General features: G+C 51.1%; 1 protein-coding gene across 2 annotated transcripts in view; it reads right to left on the reverse strand.

Moving 5' to 3' along the window:
• Positions 1 to 613: 613 nt before the first annotated feature.
• Positions 614 to 23,296, reverse strand: part of txlnba (taxilin beta a) — a 74,976-nt gene continuing 52,293 nt past the window's right edge. For both annotated transcript variants that reach the window (XM_038816516.1, XM_038816524.1), the window contains exons 6-10: positions 14,927 to 15,046; positions 12,784 to 12,858; positions 9,834 to 9,926; positions 6,615 to 6,710; positions 614 to 1,364 (exon numbers count right to left, since the gene is read on the reverse strand). In XM_038816516.1, coding sequence (XP_038672444.1) covers positions 750 to 1,364; positions 6,615 to 6,710; positions 9,834 to 9,926; positions 12,784 to 12,858; positions 14,927 to 15,046 — 999 coding nt within the window. In that variant the 3' untranslated portion in view covers positions 614 to 749. The remainder of the gene's footprint in view (positions 1,365 to 6,614; positions 6,711 to 9,833; positions 9,927 to 12,783; positions 12,859 to 14,926; positions 15,047 to 23,296) is intronic.

Genomic DNA, 23,296 nt, shown 5'->3' on the forward strand with positions numbered 1-23,296 from the left:
CGAGTGTGTCACAGTGAGCCTGAGTGTGTCCCAGTGTGCCACAGTGAGTCCAAATGTGTCACAGTGAGTTCTGAGTGTGTCACAGTGAGTTTGAGTGTGTCACAGTGAGTTCTGAGTGTGTCACAGTGAGTTTGAGTGTGTCACTGTGAGTCCAACTGTGTCAAAGTGAGTTTGCATGTCATAGGGAGTCCAAATGTGTCACAGTGAGTTCTGAGTCTGTCACAGTGCGTTTGAGTTTGTCACAGTGAGTTCCAGTGTGTCACTGTGAGCTCTGAATGTGTCAGTGAGTTTGAGTGTGGCACAGAGAGTCCTAAAGTGTCACAGTGAGTCTGAGTGTGTCACAGTGAGTCTGAGTGTGTCACAGTGAGTCTGAGTGTGTCACAGTGAGTCCGAGTGTGTCACAGTGAGTCTGAGTGTGTCACAGGGAGTCCAAGTATGTCACAATGATTCTGAGTGTGGCACCATGATTTGTGAGTGTGTCACAGTGAGTTTGGAGTATATTTTGCTGCTTTGCGTGTATCACAGGTGTGAAAGGTTTTCCATTCCTTGTGACTGAGATGCATTAGATCTAAATGTTTGTGTTCATGTCTAGAATACGCCATAGATAATAAAATGGTTTTGCACATGGTTTAGTGTGCTCTACAAAGAAAAATAATAAGAAATAAGGACAGATTTTCATTTCTCTGCACCAAATATTGGAAAGCTAATCAGTCCCTGAATGGTGAGCGTTAAAAACTGGCATTTTCCAATCAGTCAACTGCATCCATATCCGTAACTTCTCTGCTCTCCGCCAAGTTCTGCTGGCCAAGTCCCGGTTCCTGTGCGGAACCTCCTGTTTCCTGAGCAGTGTCTGGAACACGGGCTGGAATTGTAGGTGGAGATGCAGCTGGAGGAGCAGAATCCGGCTCTGGGACAGGAGCTGAAGCGGGAGGTGGAGCAGGACCTGGAGGGGCTGTTTCTGCGGCATTGCCTGTCTGCATCTCTTCCAGTATGGACCTCAAAGCTTCCGTGATGGAGGGTAGACTTTCTGCCTGGGGCTCTGGAGGCGCACCGTCGTCCTGTCTGTCGTCCTTGTGGACTGCTTCCTCCAGGCAGTGCACCACTTTGAAAGCCATGGCCAAGTCCTGTAGACGGCCTTCGTCCAAAGTGGAAGCCACTGTCGGCTGGGAGCTTTTCCCCTCCTCCTGCTCTTCCTGGACACTTTCTGCTCCGCCCACCTGGCTCCCTGGTTCATCTGACCTGCTGCGCACATTCATTATGCTCTTGTACAGCTCCGTTCTCTCCTCCTGAAGGGCCCTACACAGCTTTTCCAATCTCTGGATCTTCACTTGAAAGCATTCATACTCCTTGAATCGCACTTCCCTCTGTAAAGGAGAACACCAGGGTGAGAATGAACAAATTGTACAGAATGGACCGAGGCCGTTCGGCCCAGTGGGCCTGTGCTATCTCTTTGAAAGCTCTCTCTGATTAGCCCACTCTCTTTTTTTTAAATTGCTCTACAAATTGGCATTTTTCCTGTATTTATCCAACTTTTGGTTTTGAAAGTTATATTGACCCATCTTTCCCAGCTCTTTCAGGCAATGCATTCCATATATCTCAATAAGCTTAATAAAAAGGAGCGTTCCCACCAATGTAGGACATCTGAGGTGACGGTGTATGGCAGTGACCTGATTTGAGCTCAATTTGAGCTAACATACCAATAAGGAGCAGGAGAAGGCCACTTTAGTGATGGAAAGGGATAGGTAGATACCGCAGGGCAAGAGTTATATCTGGGGGAAAGGCAATGAGGCAAGACTTAGGATGCATTGGATGGGGAGGGAAACTGCAGGGGATGGGCACAATGGAAATGTGGAGCTTGTTCAAGGAACAGCTACTGCTTGTCCTTGATAAGTATGTACCTGTCAGGCAGGGAGGAAGAGGTTGAGCGAGGGAACCGTGGTTTACTAAAGTAGTTGAATCACTTGTCAAGAGGAAGAAGGAGGCTTATGTAATGGTGAGACGTGAAGGTTCAGTTAGAGTGCTCGAGAGTTTCTAGTTAGCTAGGAAGGACCTAAAGGGAGAGTTAATAAGAGCCAGGAGGGAACATGAGAAGTCTTTGGCAGGTAGGATCAAGGATAACCCTAAAGCTTTCTATAGATATGTCAGGAATAAAAGAATGACTAGGGTAAGAGTAGGGCCAGTCAAGGACTGTAGTGGGAAGTTGTGCGTGGAGTCTGAGGAGATAGGAGAGGTGCTAAATGAATATTTTTCGTCAGTATTCACACAGGAAAAAGACAATGTTGTCGAAGAGAATACTGAGATACAGGCTACTAGACTAGAAGGGCTTGAGGTTCATAAGGAGGAGGTGTTAGCAATTCTGGAAAGTGTGAAAATAGATAAATCCCCTGGGCCGGATGGGATTTATCCTAGGATTCTCTGGGAAGCTAGGGAGGATATTGCTGAGCCTTTGGCTTTGATCTTTATGTCATCTTTGTCTACAGGAATAGTGCCAGAAGACTGGAGGATAGCAAATGTTGTCCCCTTGTTCAAGAAGGGGAGTAGAGACAATCCCGGTAACTATAGACCAGTGAGCCTTACTTCTGTTGTGGGCAAAGTCTTGGAAAGGTTTATAAAAGATAGGATGTATAATCATCTGGAAAGGAATAATCTGATTAGAGATAGTCAACACGGTTTTGTGAAGGGTAGGTCGTGCCTCACAAACCTTATTGAGTTCTTTGAGAAGGTGACCAAACAGGTGGACGAGGGTAAAGCAGTTGATGTGGTGTATATGGATTTCAGTAAAGCGTTTGATAAGGTTCCCCATGGTAGGCTATTGCAGAAAATACGGAGGTATGGGATTCAGGGTGATTTAGCAGTTTGGATCAGAAATTGGCTAGCTGGAAGAAGACAAAGGGTGGTTGTTGATGGGAAATGTTCAGCCTGGAGTCCAGTTATGAGTGGTGTACCACAAGGATCTGTTTTGGGGCCACTGCTGTTTGTCATTTTTATAAATGACCTGGAGGAGGGCGTAGAAGATGGGTGAGTAAATTTGCAGATGACACTAAAGTCGGTGGAGTTGTGGACAGTGCGGAAGGATGTTACAAGTTACAGAGGGACATAGATAAGCTGCAGAGCTGGGCTGAGAGGTGGCAAATGGAGTTTAATGCAGAAAAGTGTGAGGTGATTCATTTTGGAAGGAATAACAGGAAGACAGAGTACTGGGCTAATGGTAAGATTCTTGGTAGTGTGGATGAGCAGAGAGATCTTGGTGTCCATGTACATAGATCCCCGAAAGTTGCCACCCAGGTTGAGAGGGTTGTTAAGAAGGCGTATGGTGTGTTAGCTTTTATTGGTAGAGGGATTGAGTTTCGGAGCCATGAGGTCATGTTGCAGCTGTACAAAACTCTGGTGCGGCCGCATTTGGAGTATTGCGTGCAATTCTGGTCGCCGCATTATAGGAAGGATGTGGAAGCATGGGAAAGGGTACAGAGGAGATTTACAAGGATGTTGCCTGGTATGGAGGGAAGATCTTATGAGGGAAGGCTGAGGGACTTGAGACTGTTTTCGTTAGAGAGAAGAAGGTTAAGAGGTGACTTAATTGAGGCATACAAGATGATCAGAGGATTAGATAGGGTGGACAGTGAGAGCCTTTTTCCTTGGATGGTGATGTCCAGCACGAGGGGACATAGCTTTAAATTGAGGGAAGATAGATATAGGACAGATGTCAGAGGTAGGTTCTTTACTCAGAGAGTAGTAAAGGCGTGGAATGCCCTGCCTGCAACAGTAGTGGGCTCGCCAACGCTAAGGGCATTTAAATGGTCATTGGATAAACATATGGACGATAAGGGAATAGTGTAGATGGGCTTTAGAGGGGTTTCACAGGTCGGCGCAACATCGAGGGCCGAAGCGCCTGTACTGCGCTGTAATGTTCTATGTTCTATGTTCTACTCGGCCCCTCGAGCCTACGCCACCATTCAATACGATCGTGACTGTAACCTCAACCCCACATTTCTGGCTAACCCCCGTTAGCCTTTCACCTCCTTATTAATCAGGGATCAATCTAGCTCTGCCTTAAAAACTATATTGAAAGACTCTACTTTAAATACCTTTGGAGGAAGAGAGTTTCAGAGACTCGCCACCATCTGAGAGAAAACACTTCTCTTAAATGAGCGAGCCCTTATTTTTAAGCAGTAGACCCGGGTTATACCATCAGCTCGGTGAGATTCACCGCCCAGGGGTTTCAGTCGCTTTACACGTAACTTGGCCGCATCTCAGCCTCAGATAGAAAGTGGCACCGTCAAAATTTCCCTCCTCAGCTTTCGACTTTCTTCAGCTTTCTGTTCACATAAACATCTGGACTTCCCTTTGAAAGCTCTGCCTTGTTAAAGATCACCACCTCCCACTCACCACGAGCGACCACACTGGGGTTCAGGTGCCAGCTGTGGTTCAGTGCGTGGCGCTCCCAGCTCTGAGTCACCAGCTGGTGGGTTTAAATCCCAGTTAGGAAACCTGAGTCCACAATGGAGATGGACACTCCAGTGCAGTACTGAGGGAGTGCTGCACTGTCAGAGGGTCAGGACTGAGGGAGTGCTGCACTGTCAGAGGGTCAGTACTAAGGGAGTGCTGCACTGTCAGAGGGTCAGTACTGAGGGAGTGCTGCACTGTCAGAGGGTCAGTACTGAGGGAGTGCCGCACTGTCAGAGGGTCAGTACTGAGGGACTGCTGCACTGTCAGAGGGTCCGTGCAGAGGGAGTGCCGCACTGTCAGAGGGTTAGTACTGAGGGAGTGCTGCACTGTCAGAGGGTCAGTGCTGAGGGAGCGCTGCACTGTCAGAGGGTCAGTACTAAGGGAGCGCTGCACTGTCAGAGGGTCAGTACTGAGGGAGTGCTGCACTGTCAGAGGGTCAGTACTGAGGGAGCGCAGCACTGTCAGAGAGTCAGTACTGAGGGAATACTGCACTGTCAGAGGGTCAGTACTGAGGGAGTGCTGCACTGTCAGAGGGTCAGTACTGAGAGAGTGCTGCACTGTCAGAGGGTCAGTACTGAGGGAGTGCTGCACTGTCAGAGGGTCAGTACTGAGGGAATGCCGCACTGTCAGAGGGTCAGTGCTGAGGGAGTGTTGCACTGTCAGAGGGTCAGTACTGAGGGAGTGCTGCACTGTCAGAGGGTCAGTGCTGAGGGAGCGCTGCACTGTCAGAGGGTCAGTACTGAGGGAGTGCCACACTGTCAGAGGGTCAGTACTGAGGGAGTGCTGCACTGTCAGAGGGTCAGTACTGAGGGAGTGCTGCACTGTCAGAGGGTCAGTACTGAGGGAGCGCTGCACTGTCAGAGAGTCAGTACTGAGGGAATACTGCACTGTCAGAAGGTCAGTACTGAGGGAGTGCTGCACTGTCAGAGGGTCAGTGCTGAGGGAGCGCTGCATGTCAGAGGGTCAGTACTGAGGGAGTGCTGCACTGTCAGAGGGTCAGTACAGAGGGAGTGTCGCACTGTCAGAGAGTCAGTACTGAGGGAATACTGCACTGTCAGAGGGTCAGTATTGAGGGAGTGCTGCACTGTCAGAGGGTCAGTGCTGAGGGAGCGCTGCACTGTCAGAGGGTCAGTACTGAGGGAGTGCTTCACTGTCAGAGGGTCAGTACTGAGGGACTGCTGCACTGTCAGAGGGTCCGTGCAGAGGGAGTGCCGCACTGTCAGAGGGTCAGTGCTGAGGGAGCGCTGCACTGTCAGAGGGTCAGTACTAAGTGAGCGCTGCACTGTCAGAGGGTCAGTACTGAGGGAGTGCTGCACTGTCAGAGGGTCAGTACTGAGGGAGCGCTGCACTGTCAGAGAGTCAGTACTGAGGGAATACTGCACTGTCAGAGGGTCAGTACTGTGGGAGTGCTGCACTGTCAGAGGGTCAGTACTGAGGGAGTGCCGCACTGTCAGAGGGTCAGTACTGAGGGAGTGCTGCACTATCAGAGGGTCAGTGCTGAGGGAGTGTTGCACTGTCAGAGGGTCAGTATTGAGGGAGTGCTGCACTGTGAGAGGGTCAGTACTGAGGGAGTGCCGCACTGTCAGAGGGTCAGTACTGAGGGAGTGCTACACTGTCAGCGGGTCAGTACTGACGGAGTGCTGCACAGCTGGAAGTGCCCTCGTTCGGATGAGCCATCAATCCAAGGCCCTGTCTGCCCTCTAAGGCCGACAAAAAAAATCCCATGGCACTATTTTGAAGAGTAGGTGAGTCAGCTACCCTCCTGTGTCAACTACAGAACCAGTCTTCAGGACGGCGACCTCATTTGCATATATATCAAGCGATGTTTTGAGATTGATCTTGAATTTTTTCGTTTAGGATTTATTGAACAGTGATGGTCTTGTGGTGTCATGGCTGATCTCTCTGTGGACTCAGCTCCACTTACCGTAACCTATACCTTCCTGCTCTTATATTCTTTACCTCGGTTAACAAATGGAAGGGTGCCCTCCGCCTTCTTCACCACCTTATCGACCTGTCCTCCTACCTTCAGGGTTCTGTGGACATTCTCTCCAAATACCCTCACTTCCTCCACACCTCTCAGTACGACACCTGGGACACTGAGATTATGAGTTACACGTGACTTAGGGTCCATCGGGTGGCTATACCTATACGGCTGGATAAATCCTCACCTCTTCTATCATGTCGAGAAGAGCTTTGTTGCAGCCTTCCCACTTGACTTTCCACATGACTGTCTCTTTCTCCTGTTTCTTCATCCTCTTTGTCATCTGTGAGGGCAGAATGTGCACAATGAGATTGGGGTGCTGTAGCCTGAGAAGCAAGTGTCAGCCCAACTCCCTGACCCTACCTGAGCCAGGTAGAAACAAAGTCCCCACGTCCATCAGCTGAGCACAGAATCTAGGCTGTACGCTTCACTGGATGTTAATCTGAACCTGGTTAGGTGGGTGTAAATGATCCCATGGTGCTCTTTAAAGCACGGAGCAATTTCTATCACTAATTTTATTGAACCAACTCCAGTGTGGGTTAACCAGTCATTTTTCTCATGCCTTGCAGCAAAAAGTCATTGATTATGCATTGACCGATGGGCCGAATGGCCCAATTCTGCTCCTCTGTCTTACTGTGGTCTTACTTTAGGCATTGTCGACAGTGTGAAGAGCACTGTATAAATGCAAGTTCTACCCAGCGCGGTGGCACAGTGGTTAGCACTGCTGCCTCACTACACCAAGGATCCGGGTTCAATTACAACCTTGGGTCACTGTCTGTGTAGAGTTTGCACGTTCTCCCCGTGTCTGCGTGGGTTTCCTCCGGATGCTCCGGTTTCCTCCCACAGTCCAAAGGTGTGCAGGTCAGGTGGATTGGCCATGCTAAATTGTCCCTTACTTTCCAAATGTTAGGTGGTGTTATGGGGTTACAGGGATAGGTAGAGGGTCGGTGTTGACTCGATGGGCCGAATGGGCTCCTTCTGTACTGTAGGGATTCTATGATTCATTCAGAAGAATCAACCGGCCATTTGGCCCCGCAAACTCCTTCCTTTACAACAGATCAAACCGGCCTTCCCAACTGCCCCCAAAACCCGTAATTACTACGTTACCGCAACGACTAATCTTCAGAAAGTCCATCATTGGAGGGTGTCAAATGCTTCGGCAACTCATGAAAAGTGCTTTGCAACTATAAACCTGTCCTTCCTAAAACATTCTCTCTTTGAAAATGGGTCCAATTAACACTTCAGTCTGTCTGCTTCAACCTGTGTGAATTGTTTCATGTTTATCCATTCCTGGGTGAGGGCTGTTCTGCCCGTCTGCTTATCCCTTCCCCAATTTCTCCGGAACATCAACACGTCGCCACAGGTAACGGCACCATTGCTGCTCTGAGCATCGGAATGCTCCGATGTATTCTAAGCCAGTCGTCACTTGGTTTAGCACAGTGGGCTAAATAGCTGGCTTGTGAAATGAAATGAAAATCGCTTATTGTCACGAGTAGGCTTCAAATGAAGATACTGTGAAAAGCCCCTAGTCGCCACATTCCGGCGCCTGTTCGGGGAGGCTGGTACGGGAATTGAACAGTGGTGCTGGCCTGCCTTGGTCTGCTTTAAAAGCCAGCTTTTTAGCCCAGTGTGCTAAACCAGCCCCATGTAATGCAGAACAAAGCCAGCAGCGCTTGTTCGATTCCCGTACCTGCCCCCCCGAACAGGCGCCGGAATGTGGCGACTAGGGGCTTTTCACAGTAACTTCATTTGAAGCCTACTCGTGACAATGAGCGATTATTATTATTAGTACAGGACTTAAGCATCGCTGAAAAAAAATCGCAAGGTCACTAATGCTCGCAACTGGCCTGATGAGTGCCCGATGAAAAGCTTCGACAAAATGCCTTTTATCAGCAATACCCGCATTCTAAATCCAGGGCTGGATTCTCCGGCCTCCCAGCCGCGTGTTTCTCGGAAGCCGTTCGCTGGCGGCGGGATTGTCTGCCTCCGTCGCCGTCAGTGAGATTTCCCATTGAACCCACCCTGCTGGTGGGGGTGCGTTGCCGGCAGGACCTGAGATTCCCGCCGTCGGCGAACGGCCAGAGAATTCCGGCCCCAGAAACAAAAGTCAGCATAAACTGCACCACCCCCACCTCCAACAACATACGGTCTGTGTAGATGCTGGAGGATTAATTTGCCGTCATGATCAAAATGGTGGCTGTTACGGACAGAGTTAGCCACAGTTGAGTGGGTAGCACCTTTATCTCGGAATTACGCAGTTATGGGCTTGGGTTCCACTCCGGACATTTGAACTAATAACCTAGTGTGATTGAAGGGGTGCTGCACGCAGGGGCGTTGTCATTGTGAAGGGACATTAAACTGAGCTCCCGTCTGGCCTCCCGAGTGGATGTAAAAGCTCCCCTGGCGCGAGTTTGAAGAAAAGGCTGAACTGTTCTCCCCTGTGTCCTGCCTAATATTCGCTCCTCAGTCAACGGGGTGGCACGGTAGCACAGTGGTTAGCACTGTTGCTTCACAGCGCCAGGGATCCGAGTTCGATTCCCAGCACAGTCTGTGCGGAGTCTGCACGTTCTCCCCGTGTCTGCGTACGGTTTCCTCCGGGTGCTCCGGTTTCCTCCCACAAGTCCTGAAAGACGTGCTTGTTAGGTGGATTGGACATTCTGAATTCTCCCTCAGTGTACCCGAACAGGCGCCGGAATGTGGTGACTAGGGGCTTTTCACAGTAACTTCATTACTATAATCATTATCACGCTGCCTTTATGTGCGATCTTGCTGTGTATAAACTGGAAGCTGCGAATCCCATGTTGCGCCAGTAACTACACTTCAAAAACACCTCTTTGGCCGTGGGGTGTCCCGAGGTTGTGAAAAGTGCCATAGCAACGCAATGAACCTCCTTCTCCAGGTGAACAACACTCACGGTTCGCCCAAGGTTTAACCTGTCCGGCAAGACTCCAGGAGAAATTTGGGTTAAATTGGCCTTGTTCACTAACCATGACCCGTGAATAAGATTAAATACATTTAATGCACGCCATTGACTTCAAGTGGTAAAAACAAAATAAATATTTACACTTTGGACACAGAGGGAGTGCACGACTCTCTCGGTCAATGTTGTGAGCAATCAGCGCGCTCCTCACTTCATTCAGCCTCGCTTTACTTGTGAATCAAAGCGGGAGGAGAAAAACTGCGCGGACAGTAATCAGCGGAATGTGCCAGCTCTGTGCGTGGGTAACGGTCAACAAAATGTCTGGTGGGCCGCACTCAGACCCCAGGCGGGTTGCATGTGGCCCTTGGGCGGCAGGTTGCCCACAACTGCTCCAAAGTCTCAATGATGCCCCCCCACTTCACACTCACGATAATCGAGTGGCCTGCCATTGCCCAGCAATAGCGTGATCATTTCCCACTTTCTGACCTTTTCCATGTCCTCTTTGAAGCTGCCAAACATTTCGTTGCTTTTTGTCAGAGTCCCCTGGAATTCTTCGAACTTTTCAGCATAGAGCTTGAGCTGGGGAGAGATCAGCAGACACACATCAGTGCGGAAGAGGGAGTTCCTATTGATAACAGACGTTGATTCAATGACTAAAGTATAGAATCATAGAATTTAATATTCACTTCTTTTTTCATTTAAAGCACCCAATTCTTCTTTTTTCCAGTTAATTGGGCAATTTAGAGTGGCCAATCCACCTACCCTGCACATCTTTGGGTTGTGGGGGTGAGACCCACGCAGACACGGGGAGAATGTGCAAACTCCACACGGACAGTGACCCAGAGCCGGGATCTTACCTGGGGCCTCGGCACCATGAGGGAGCAGAGCTAACCACTGCGCCACCGTGCCACCCCCAGGACCATAGGCTTCACCACCCGAGCAAAATCCGTCTCCAGGCTATCAGGGAGCAAAGGTCAGAACATCGGCCTCTCTCACCCCCTGGACTCCCGGGTCTTATGACACCCCAAATATCTTCACCTCTGGACTCGGGACCATCCCCAAACCCAGCACCTTGGACATCATGTCCAAGAACCCTTCCCAGAACCCCCTCAATCTTGGAATAGCCAAAACATGTGGGCATGATTTGCAGACCCACCTGTGCACCGCCCACACCTATCCTCTACCCCCTCAAAGAACCCACTTTGATTCCCAGCTTGGGTCAATGTCTGTGCGGAGTCTGCACGTTCTCCCCGTGTCTGCGTGAGTTTCCTCCGGTTTCCTCCCACAAGTCCCGAAAGACGTGCTTGTTAGTTGAATTGGAACATAGAACGATACAGCGCAGTACAGGCCCTTCGGCCCACGATGTTGCACCGACATGGGAAGTCAAAAACTAAAGGCCATCTAACCTACACTATGCCATTATCATCCATATGCTTATCCAATAAACTTTTAAATGCCCTCAATGTTGGCGAGGTCACTACTGTTGCAGGTAGGGCATTCCACGGCCTCACCACTCTTTGCGTAAAAAACCTACCTCTGACGTCTGTCCTATATCTATTACCCCTCAATTTAAGGCTATGTCCCCTCGTGCTAGCCACCTCCATCCGCGGGAGAAGGCTCTCACTGTCCACCCTATCTAACCCTCTGATCATTTTGTATGCCTCTATTAAGTCACCTCTTAACCTTCTTCTCTCTAATGAAAACAACCTCAAGTCCATCAGCCTTTCCTCATAAGATTTTCCCTCCATACCAGGCAACATCCTGGTAAATCTCCTCTGCACCCGTTCCAAAGCTTCCACGTCCTTCCTATAATGAGGCGACCAGAACTGTACGCAATACTCCAAATGCGGCCGTACCAGAGTTTTGTACAGCTGCAACATGACCTCATGGCTCTGGAACTCAATCCCTCTACCAATAAAGGCCAACACACCATAGGCCTTCTTCACAACCCTATCAACCTGGGTGGCAACTTTCAGGGATCTATGTACATGGACACCGAGATCCCTCTGCTCATCCACACTACCAAGAATTTTACCATTAGCCAAATATTCCGCATTCCTGTTATTCTTTCCAAAGTGAATCACCTCACACTTCTCCACAGGGCATTCTGAATTCTCCCTATGTGTACCCGAACAGGCGCCGGAGTGTGGCGCCTTGGGGCTTTTCACAGTAACTTCATTGCAGTGTTAATGTAAAACCTACTTGTGACACTAATAACCAACAATTAACATGTTTGACCCAGAATTTGATCTGCTAAGTCCATGGCCATGAGCTACCTATCCAGCTGTGTCTGAATTTCAAAGGCTGTACTGGAAACAAGGTTTGCTGGGAGTGTGGCCCATGATGTTTGGGGGGGGGGGGGGAGAACAACATTTTTACTGATCTGTGAGGACAATCTCTTTTTTTAACCTGATAATGAACTGAATGAATGAATGAAAATCCCGTATTGTCACGAGTAGGCTTCAAATGAAGTTACTGCGAAAAGCCCCTAGACGCCACATTCCGGCGCCTGTTCGGGGAGGCTGGTGCGGGAATTGAACCGTGCTGCTGGCCTGCCTTGGTCTGCTTTCAAAGCCAGCGATTTAGCCCTGTGCTAAATGGAACTTGCCACCTGGGAAGGTGATGGACGCCGAGACGATGAACAATTTGGAAAGGAAATTAGAGAGGCACTTGAAGGAAATAAACTTGCGTTCCTCCAGGGACTGACTGGATTGCTCTCCAGAGAGCCGGCATCAACTCGATGGGCCAAATGGCCTCCTTCTGTGCTGTCCTGACTCTAAGAGCCTATAGTCTCAACTCCTGCTTGAGGTTTCGCAATGATATCCCCTTGTCTCCTGTCAGAGTTTAATTCTTTCACATCGCATTTCAACAGTAAGAACGTGATCATGTTCATCGCATTTGATTAATGTAAAGGTGAGGGGGCGGGGAAGGTTTTTTCAAAATTCTTTCATGGGGTGTAGGTGTCATTGGAAAGGTCAGTATTTGTTGCCCATCCTTGTTTTAAAATAAATTTAGAGTACCCAATTTTTTTTTTACAATTAAGGGACAAATTGGTGTGACCAATCTGCCTAACCTGCACATCTTTGGGTTGTGGGGGTGAAATCCACACAGACACGGGGAGAATGTGCAAACTCCACACAGACAGTGACCCAGGGCTCGAACCCAGGTCCTCAGCTCCGCAGTCCCAGTGCTAACCACTGCGCCACAGGCCGCTCCTTGTCGCCCATCCTTAACTGGGCACTTCATAATACGAGAACGCTGATTAACAACGCCGGCTGTTTGTTAATGCTGTATTGGAACAAAGAAAAGTACAGCACAGGAACAGGCCCTTCAGCCCTGTATTGGTATGGTTGTCTATGGTGTGATCGCACCCTATCATGTAAATATAAGAAGCCATGGCCTTGGTTGGGGCACCATTCAATTGTGCACCACTCACCTGGGCTTTGAGCAGGGTTTCCTGATCCTTCATGATATTGGTCTGTACCTTCCACTCAGACGCTTGATTCAGGAGCTGTTTGAAGAGAGAAGAGGAGAGAGAAAAGAGAGATTGCAAACATTTTGGAATGATTGCCGAAAGGGTAAGACTGCATTTCAATCAAAATGTTCCTTTTGCACTCCTCGGGAACAATATTTAGCGTGCAACATTGAGGGGAAGGTGGTCTGTCAGGCCTGTCCCACTCAGATCACATGGTGGCTGGAGCACCACGACCAGATGTGGTTCTGTGGCCTCTTACCCACCCCCCACCTCCATTGGAGCCCGTTGCGAGATGACTTCCTCACCAACAGACCGCAATCTGTCTGGATTGGCAACAGCACCTCCTCCACAATAGTCCTCAACACCGGAGCCCCGCAAGGATGTGTGCTCAGTCCTCTACTGTACTCCCTATACACACATGACTGTGTGGCAAGATTTAACTCAAACTCAATCTAAAGGTTTGTGGATGATATGACTGTGATGGGCCGCATTTCAAACAACGACAAATCAGACTACAGGAGGGAGATAAATCACTTGGTTGCACGGTGCACCGAAAACAACCTCTCTCTAAATGTTGGAAAGACCAAGGAACTGATCATCGACTTCAGGAAGCGTAGCACGTCACACACTCCACCTCCATCAATGGCTCCGAAGTGGAGATGGTCGATAGCTTTAAGTTCCTGGGGGTCACCATCACCAACAATCTGTCCTGGTCTACTCACGTTGATGCAACAGTCAAGAAAGCCCAACAACGTGTGCAGCACGGTGGTGCACTGGGTTAGCCCTGCAGCCTCACGGCGCCGAGGTCCCAGGTTCGATCCCGGCTCTGGGTCACTGTGTGGAGTTTGCACATTCTCCCCGTGTCGGCGTGGGTTTCGCCCCCACAACCCAAAAAATGTGCAGGTTAGGTGGATTGGCCACGCTAAATTGCCCCTTAATTGGAAAATGAATTGGGTACTCTAAATTTAAAAAAAAGGAAGCCCAACAACGTCTCTACTTCCTGCGGAAGCTAAAAAAATTTGGCATGTCTGCATCGACTCTCACAAACTTCTACAGATATGCGATAGAGAGCATCCTATCCGGCTGCATCACAGCTTGGTATGGCAACTGCTCAGTCCAAGATCGCAAGAAACTGCAGAATGTGGTGAACTCAGCCCAACGCATCACACAAGCTTTCCACCCCCACATTGATTCTGTCTACACCTCCAGCTGACTCAGAAAGGCAGACAGCATTATCAGAGACCCCTCCCACCCAGGCATTGCCTTCTTCCAGACCCTTCCATCAGGCAGAAGGTACAGAAGTCTGAAGATCTGCAGCACAGGGTTAAATCGCTGGCTTTGAAAGCAGACCAAGGCAGGCCAGCAGCACGGTTCAATTCCCGCACCAGCCTCCTCGAACAGGCGGCAGAATGTGGCGACTGGGGGCTTTTCACAGTAACTTCATTTGAAGCCTACTTGTGACAATAAGCGATTTTCATTTCATTTCCATTTCATTTCACATCCAGATATAGGAACAGTTTCTTCCCCACAGCTACAAGACTCCTCAACGACTCCCCCTCGGACTGATCTGTTCCCTGCAAGAGCACTATTCACGACGCCCTATGCTGCTCTTGTTCATGTATTTGCTTTGTTTGGCCCCTTGGTCCATACTGTAACCAATCACTGTCAATGTGCCATTTGTCAATGTTCTCTGTTGATTATTCTTTTGTCTACTATGTACTTATTGAGTATGTTCCCTCGGCTGCAGAAAAATACTTTTCACTGTACTTTGGTACATGTGACAATAAATCAAATCAAATCAAATCGAGATGACATTGATGAAGTATCGTGCTTTTTGCTTCACTGAAATTCTTTTTGCCTTCAGTGAAGCTGCCCAATATCCTGGTGCACTGGGTTACAGATACAAACTGGTCCTGTATTAATTGGTCTTGGCTAATCTCTGGTGTAAAGCTCAGGTCTCTAATTCATAGAAAGGGGGATAGGAGAGGCTGAATGGCCTGCTCTGAGCCCAGGGGTTGTCTAATGGTTGCACACCACTATTTGAGCCAATGGCTGACCAATAATTATAGACCAGGGTGTGAATCAGTCATTGGCCGATACTTACATACTCCTTTTCTCGGTGATGGCGTTCTTCAGCTTCCTTCAGTAGCTCCTGCGCTTGTGTGAGCTTGGCATCCATCAGCTGTTGCTGCAGATCCCTGTGCTTAAAGATCTTCTCAATGTGCTGCAAAGAATTAGACACACACACACACACAAAATGGTGAACAACTGCATCCTGGATGGCTTGTGACTGGCTCGAGCGCCATTACAAATCCAACAAATCTCGGGTTCCCTCCATCCCCATAACCTTTGATCAGGCTTCGTTAGGGCGTCCAGGCCGGAATTCTCCGGCCACTTGCTGGCGATGGGATTCTTCGGTCCCGCTGGGAGGGTACCTCCGCCCGTGGGTTTCCTGGCGCCGTGGGTTGGCTTCGATGGGAAATCCCACGGGCAGCGGCCTACCACAGCCGAGAAACATGCGACTGGGAGACCAGAGAATCCCACCTCATATCTCCCAATTAGAAACACGGGGCTGGGGGCTGGGAGACAGAGAATCCCATCCCTAATCTCCCGATTAGAAACACGGGGCTGGGAGACAGAGAATCCCATCCCTAATCTCCCGATCAGAAACACGGGGCTGGGAGACAGAGAATCCCATCCCTAATCTCTCGATTAGAAACACGGGGCTGGGAGACAGAGAATCCCATCCCTAATCTCCCGATTAGAAACACGGAGCTGGGAGACAGAGAATCCCATCCCTAATCTCTCGATTAGAAACACGGGGCTGGGAGACAGAGAATCCAGCCCCTAATCTCTCGATTAGAAACACGGGGCTGGGAGACAGAGAATCCAGCCCCTAATCTCTCGATTAGAAACACGGGGCTGGGAGACAGAGAATCCCATCCCTAATCTCCCGATTAGAAACACGGGGCTGCGAGACAGAGAATCCAGCCCCTAATCTCCCGATTAGAAACACGGAGCTGGGAGACAGAGAATCCCATCCCTAATCTCCCGATTAGAAACACGGGGCCGGGAGACAGAGAATCCAGCCCCTAATCTCCCGATTAGAAACACGGAGCTGGGAGACAGAGAATCCCATCCCTAATCTCCCGATTAGAAACACGGGGCTGGGAGAGCAGAGAATCCAGCCCCTAATCTCCCGATTAGAAGCACGGGGCTGGGAGACAGAGAATCCCATCCCTAATCTCCCGATTAGAAACATGGGGCTGGGAGACAGAGAATCCAGCCCCTAATCTCCCGATTAGAAACACGGAGCTGGGAGACAGAGAATCCAGCCCCTAATCTCCCGATTAGAAACACGGGGCTGGGAGACAGAGAATCCCATCCCTAATCTCCCGATTAGAAACACGGGGCTGGGAGACAGAGAATCCCATCCCTAATCTCCCGATTAGAAACACGGGGCTGGGAGACAGAGAATTCCGCCCCTAATCTCCCGATTAGAAACACGGAGCTGGGAGACAGAGAATCCCATCCCTAATCTCTCGATTAGAAACTTGCGGCTGGGAGAGCAGAGAATCCAGCCCCTAATCTCCCTATTAGAAACACGGGGCTGGGAGACAGAGAATCCCATCCCTAATCTCCCGATTAGAAACACGGAGCGGGAGACAGAGAATCCCATCCCTAATCTCCCGATTAGAAACACGGAACTGGGAGACAGAGAATCCCATCCCTAATCTCCCGATTAGAAACACGGGGCTGGGAGACAGAGAATCCAGCCCCTAATCTCCCGATTAGAAACACGGAGCTGGGAGACAGAGAATCCAGCCCCTAATCTCCCGATTAGAAACACGGGGCTGGGAGACAGAGAATCCCATCCCTAATCTCCCGATTAGAAACACGGGGCTGGGAGACAGAGAATCCCATCCCTAATCTCCCGATTAAAAACACGGGGCTGGGAGACAGAGAATCCAGCCCCTAATCTCCCGATTAGAAACACGGGGCTGGGAGACAGAGAATCCCATCCCTAATCTCCCGATTAGAAACACGGGGCTGGGAGACAGAGAATCCCATCCCTAATCTCCCGATTAGAAACACGGGGCTGGGAGACAGAGAATCCCATCTCTTATCTCCCGATTAGAAACACGGGTCTGGGAGACAGAGAATCCCATCCCTAATCTCCCGATTAGAAACACGGGTCTGGGAGACAGAGAATCCCATCCCTAATCTCCCGATTAGGCACCTCACTGCCTTTTGGACTTAACAGTGGCTTCAATGGTCGCTGTCCATGTGGAATTTGCACATTCTTCCCGTGTCTGCATGGGTTTCACCCCCAGAACCCAAAAAGATGTGCAGGGTAGGTGGATTGGCCATGCTAAATTGCCCCTTAATTGGAAGAAATAATTGGGTACTCTAAATCTAAAAAGAAAAGAATCTGTTGCCTCTCTGCCCTGGTCAACTTTGGGCAGCACGGTCGCACAGTGTAGGACTGTGGCTTCACAGCGCTAGGTTCGATTCCCTGCTGGGTCACTGTCTGTGCGGAGTCTGCACGTTCTCCCCGTGACTGCGTGGGTTTCATCCGGGTGCTCCGATTTCCTCCCACAGTCCAAAGATGTGCAGGTAAGGTGGATTGACCATGATCAATTACCTTTAGTGTCCAAAAGGGTTATGAGGGGTTATTGGGTTACGGGGATAGGGTGGAAGTGAGGGCTTAAGTGGGTCGGTGCAGACTCGATGGGCCGAATGGCCTCCTTCTACACTGTATGTTCTGTGTTCTATAAGACAAGTCCCTCATCCCTAGAATCAATCTAGTGAACCTTCTTTGAACTGCCTCTTATGCACTGTCCCATCATCCACCGCACTCTGGGGTAGCGAATTCCACAGATTCACAGCCCTTGGGGAGAAGTAGTTTTAAATCTGTTTTAAATTTGCTACCTCTTTTTCTAAAGTGCTGCCAGACCTGCTGAGTTCATTCAGCATTTTCCCTTTTTAAAATTTCATTAGAACATCAATTGCTGGGAATCTAGCAGAATTACTGGCAACCGACCGGATTTGGCGATGAAGTTCCGTTGGGTTTACCTGTGTGTGAATGTCCAAACCCTTTCCTATGAAATTCTACTGACTGCCAATGAAGTCCGGCCTTCAATCAGAGGAAACCTTCTCTACGATAACTCGGGATGGACAATAAATACAGGACAGTGCCAGTGACACAGGGATCTCATTGATGCACGATCAATTGCACAAAGACGAGATTTGGATACAACTGAGGCTTTATTGCTCGAAGATGTGTGGCCGCCCACAGCAGTTGGCGAAATGGCTGCTGCACAGAGGACACACATATTTATACTCTGCCTACTGGGCGGAGCCAGCAGGCAGGGACTACCGTTGTACCTGTAGTACAGGTCCTACCCATACATCACCTAATATAGGTGCAACAGTGGTTTACCACATTCACCCCCTGTTAAAAATGAGTCCGGCATGGGTGGTGGAGAATTATATACAACAATTGAATTTTACATATACAATTTTTGTGAGAAAAAAAAAAGTGTCGTTTGAAGTCCAGTGGACCGGTTAGAGATTTAACCGGTCCGGGGCCTTGATGTGCCGCTGGGGTCGACGTAGTGGTGGCGCCAATGCCGATGCTGGTCTGGTCTTCAGTGACTCCGGGAGCGTGCCGAAATCCTCTTCATCCTCGGGTATGGGCAGGGGGAGGACGGATGGTCCTGGGGGGGGGGGGGGGGGGGGGGTTTCTGCTGGTAGCACCGGGGGAGGGGAGGGTGGCGCCGGGCCAGAGGGGTGTGTGTGTGGGGAACCTGCTGGTGCCAGGTCCCTGAGGGAGACAGTATCCTAGTGGCTGTCGGGGTACGCCACGTAGGCATACTGGGGGTCGCATGGAGCAACTGCACCCTCTCCATCAACGGGTCCACCTTGTGGAGTCGGATGTGCCTATGGAGAAGGACGGGTCCTGGAGTTGCGAGTCAAGTGGGGAGCGACACCCCGGATGTGGACTTCCTGGGGAAGGCAAACAGACGTTCATGGGGTGTGTTGTTAGTGGCGGTGCACAGTAGTGACCGAATGGAGTGCAGTGCATCAGAGAGGACCTCCTGCCAGCAGGAGGCCGGGAGGTTCCTGGACCGTAGGGCCAGTTGGACGGCCCTCCAAACCGTCCCGTTCTCCCTCTCAACCTGTCCGTTTCCCCGGGGGTTACAGCTTGTCGTCCTGCTGGAGACGATACCCCTGCTGAGCAGGAACTGACGCAGCTCATCACTCATGAACGAGGGTCCCCTGTCACTGTGGATGTAGGAGGGGAAACCGAACAGAGCGAAGATTGTGTTGAGGGCCTTGGTGATGGTGGCAGACGTCATATCGGGGCATGGGATGGAGAAGGGGAACCTGGAGTACTCATCGACCACACTGAGAATATACGTGTTGCGGTCGGTGGAGGGGAGGGGCCCTTTGAAATCCATGCTGAGGTGTTCAAAGGGGTGGGAGGCCTTCACCAGGTGCGCACGGTCCGGCTGGTAGAAGTGCAGTTTGCACTCCACACAGACCTGGCAGTCTCTGGTGACTGTCTGTACTTCCTCGATGGAGTAGGGCAGATTGCGGGCCTTTATGAAATGGTACAACCGTGTGACTCCCGGGTGACAAAGGCTGTCGTGCCGGGTCCGGAGTCGGTCCACCTGTGCGCTGGCACATGTACCTCGGGAGAGGCCGTCTGGGGGCTCGTTGAGCTTGCCGGGGCGATACAAAATCTTGTATAGCTCGATCCTCCACCTCAAGATCTTATCATTCTTGATCTTGCCCCGCTGCGTGTTGTTGAACATGAAGGCTACCGACCATTGGTCAGTGAGGAGAGTGAATCTCCTGCCGGCCAGGTAATGCCTCCAATGCTGCACAGCTTCAACGATAGCTTGGGCCTCTTTTTCGACGGATGAGGGCCGAATTTCTGAGGCATGAAGGGTGCGGGAAAAGAATGCCAAGGGTCTTCCTGCCGGAATGAGGGTGGCAGCAAGTGCGACGTCTGATGCGTCGCATTCCACTTGAAAGGGCAGCGTCTCGTCTACTGCGTGCATCCCGGCCTTGGCTATGTCTGCTCTGATACGGTCGAAGGCCTGTTGAGCCTCGGCCGTCAGGGGAAAATGGGTGGACTGTATGAGTGGGCGGGCTTGTCTGCATAGTTTGGGACCCACTGGGCGTAGTGTGAAAAGAACCCCAGGCAACGTCTGAGGGCCTTGGGGCAGTGGGGGAGGGGGAGCTCCATGAGGGGGCGCATGCGGTCGGGATCGGGCCCCAGAACTCCGTTCTGGAACACATAGCCGAGGATGGCTCAGCGGTTCGTACTAACACGCACTTCTCCTTGTTGTAGGTGAGGTTTAGGAGAGTGGCGGTGTGGAGAAATTTGGCAAGGTTGGCATCGTGGTCCTGCTGATCTGGCCGCAGATGGTGACGTTGTCTAGGTACGGGAATGTGGCCCGCAGCCCGTACCGGTCGACCATTCGGTCCATCTCCCTTTGGAAGACCGATACCCCGTTGGTGACGCCAAAGGGAACCCTGAGGAAGTGATAGAGGCGACCGTCTGCCTCGAAGGCAGTGTATGGACAGTCCGCTTTACGGATGGGGAGCTGGTGGTAGTCGGATTTGAGGTCTACCATTGAGAAGACCCGGTACTGTGCAATCTGATTGACCATATCAGATATGCGTGGGAGGGGGTACGCGTCGAGCTGCGTGTACCGATTGATGGTCCGGCTGTAGTCCACGACCATTCTATGTTTCTCCCCAGTTTTAACTACTACCACTTGGGCTCTCCAGGGGCTGTTGCTGGCCTCGATGATGCCTTCCCGAATCAGCCGCTGTACCTCGGACCTGATGAAGGTCCTGTCCTGGGTGCTGTACCGTCTGCTCCTGGTGGCGACGGGTTTGCAATTCGGGGTTAGATTTGCGAAGAGGGAAGGTGGATTGACCTTTAGGGTCGCGAGGCCGCACACAGTAAGGGGTGGTAGGGGCCCGCCGAATTTCAGGGTTCGGCTCCGGAGGTTACACTGGAAGTCCAGGTCGAGTAGTAGGGCAGCGCAGAGATTAGGGAGAACGTAGAGACGGAAGCCGCTGAATTCTACGCCCTGGATCGTGAGTATGACCGTACAGTACCCACGGATCACAACGGAATGGGATCCGGAGGTCAGGGAGATTCATTGGTTGGCGGGGTGTACCGCGAGGGAGCAGCACCTTACCGTATCTGGGTAGATGAAGCTTTCGGTGCTCCCGGAGTCCAGCAGGCAAGAGGTCACGTGTCCGACGATCTTAATGCTGGTTAATGCGGTGGCCAGGTTGTGCGGACTGGTCGATGGTCACTGAGGCGAGTCGTGGTTGGTCATCGCTGGTGCCGGATGATGGGGTGCCCGGGGGGCACAGGTCATGGAACGCTGGTGGTGCCCATGTGCCGTGGGGGAGACAAGATGGCGGCGCCTGAAAGTCTTGGGGAGGACAAAATGGCGGCGCCCATGGGCCACACATGGCGGGGGTTGAGAAAGGTGGCGGCACCCATGGGTCGCAAGTGTCACGCGAAGGGGAAGATGTTCCCACTGGCCGCGCTTGGTCTGAGGGGGAGAAGATGGCGGCGCCCACTGGCCGCACATGGTCCGGGGAGGTGAAGATGGCGGTGCCCATTGTTCGTAAGCGAGGGGGGTGGGAGCGATAGCGGTCACTGCGTGGGCTTGGCACACCGCGGCGAAGTGCCCCTTCTTACCGCAAGCCTTACAAAGGGCTGAGTGGGCCGGGCAGCGTTGGCAGGGGTGTTTCTGCTGGCTGCAAAAGTAACATCAGGGACCCCCGGGGTTCGCTGGCTGGCGCGTGGCGCAGGCGTATTGGCTGGGTGAGGCCACCGCTGGGCGGCCGTCTGTGGGGTAGGAGGGGTGGGTTGCCCGGCTGGGGGTATCGGCCTGAATGTTGCGCGAGGCGACCATCATAGAGAGCGCTACTTCTTTGTCTCTTTTAGGTCGAGCGTGGCCCCTTCTAACATTTGCTGGCGTATGAGGTCCGACCCAATCCCCGTAACAAAAGCGTCCCGCAGAAGGAGGTTTGAATGTTCAGTGGCCGTAATGGCCTGACAGTCACAGTCCCGGACTAGTGGGATTAGGGCCCGCCAGAAGTCGTCTATGGACTCACCAGGGAGTTGAGAGCGAGAGGCGAGTACATGCCTGGCGAAGAGCGTGTTCGTCTTCTGGGCGTAATTTTCTTTAAGTAGCGTCATGGCTTCGGCGTAGCTTGGCGCATCCTGGATCAGCGGAAAGATATTGGAGCTCAACCTCGAGTCCAGTATCTGTATTTTCTGAGCCTCCAGAACAGGGCTTGGCACCGAGTTGATGTATGCCTCGAAACAAGCTAGCCAGCGCTGAAAGTCCTTTTTGGCGTTGCTTGATGGCGGATCCAGCTGCGGGCGATCCGGCTTAATATGGAGGTCCATCTTCTGAAAATCTTAGAGCAATAAATTGATGCACGATCAATTGCACAAAGACGAGAGTTGGATACAACTGAGGCGTTATTGCTCTAAGATGTGTGTCCTCCGCACAGCAGCTGGTGAAATAGCTGCTGCATGGAGGACACACATATTTATACTCCGCCTACTGGGCGGAGCCAGCAGGCAGGGACTACCGTCGTACCTGTAGTACAGGTCCTACCATACATCACCTAATATAGGTGCAACAGTGGTTTACCACACTCACCAATGAATAAAAAGAAGCATGCTCCCAAGCCTGCTTGCAGTACGGGAGAAGTTCCACATGGCATTCCTGGTCTCTGCTGTAACCTCAGACTTGAGGGAATAAGGTTGAACCCCTGGACATGGCAATCAGCAATGCCCAGGAGAAAACTCAGAGGAGAATTTAAAACAATATGTGGTTAGCATTGCTGTCTCATAATGCCAGGGACCATGATTCAATTCCGGCCTCGGCTAATTTTGTGTGGAGTTTGCACTTTCTCCCCGTGTCTGCATGGGTTTCCTCCGGGTGCTCCGGTTTCCTCCCACAGTCCAACGATGTGCAGGTTAGGTGGATTGGCCATGCTAAATTGCCCTCCCCTTCATGTCCAAAGAAAAAGGTTACAGGGGGAGTGGGCTTGGTTGCGGCACTCCTTCGGGGGGGGGGGGGGTTATTGCAGGCTCGATGGGCCGAATGGCCTCCTTCCCACTGTAGAGATTTCATATGATTCTATGATAATGATTTTATTAATTTCCTTTTTGTTATTTCGTCCTGGGGTGTAACTCCAGGAATATATCTAACCCGTGATGATAACCCTGGTTGCTGGGTGAGCTTATAGACTGCCTGGGTTGAGGGGTGGGGGGGGGGGGGGGGGGGGGGGGAGGTCAGCTTTCCTGCCCGGCTGTCCAAAGATGTGCAGGTTGGGTGGATTGGCCATGAAAAATTGTCCAAAATTCTATGATTAACCTAGGACAAAAGTTTGGCGCAACATCGTGGGCCGAAGG

This window comes from Scyliorhinus canicula, chromosome 1, assembly GCF_902713615.1.
Source record: "Scyliorhinus canicula chromosome 1, sScyCan1.1, whole genome shotgun sequence".
Classification (NCBI taxonomy): Eukaryota; Metazoa; Chordata; class Chondrichthyes; order Carcharhiniformes; family Scyliorhinidae; genus Scyliorhinus; species Scyliorhinus canicula.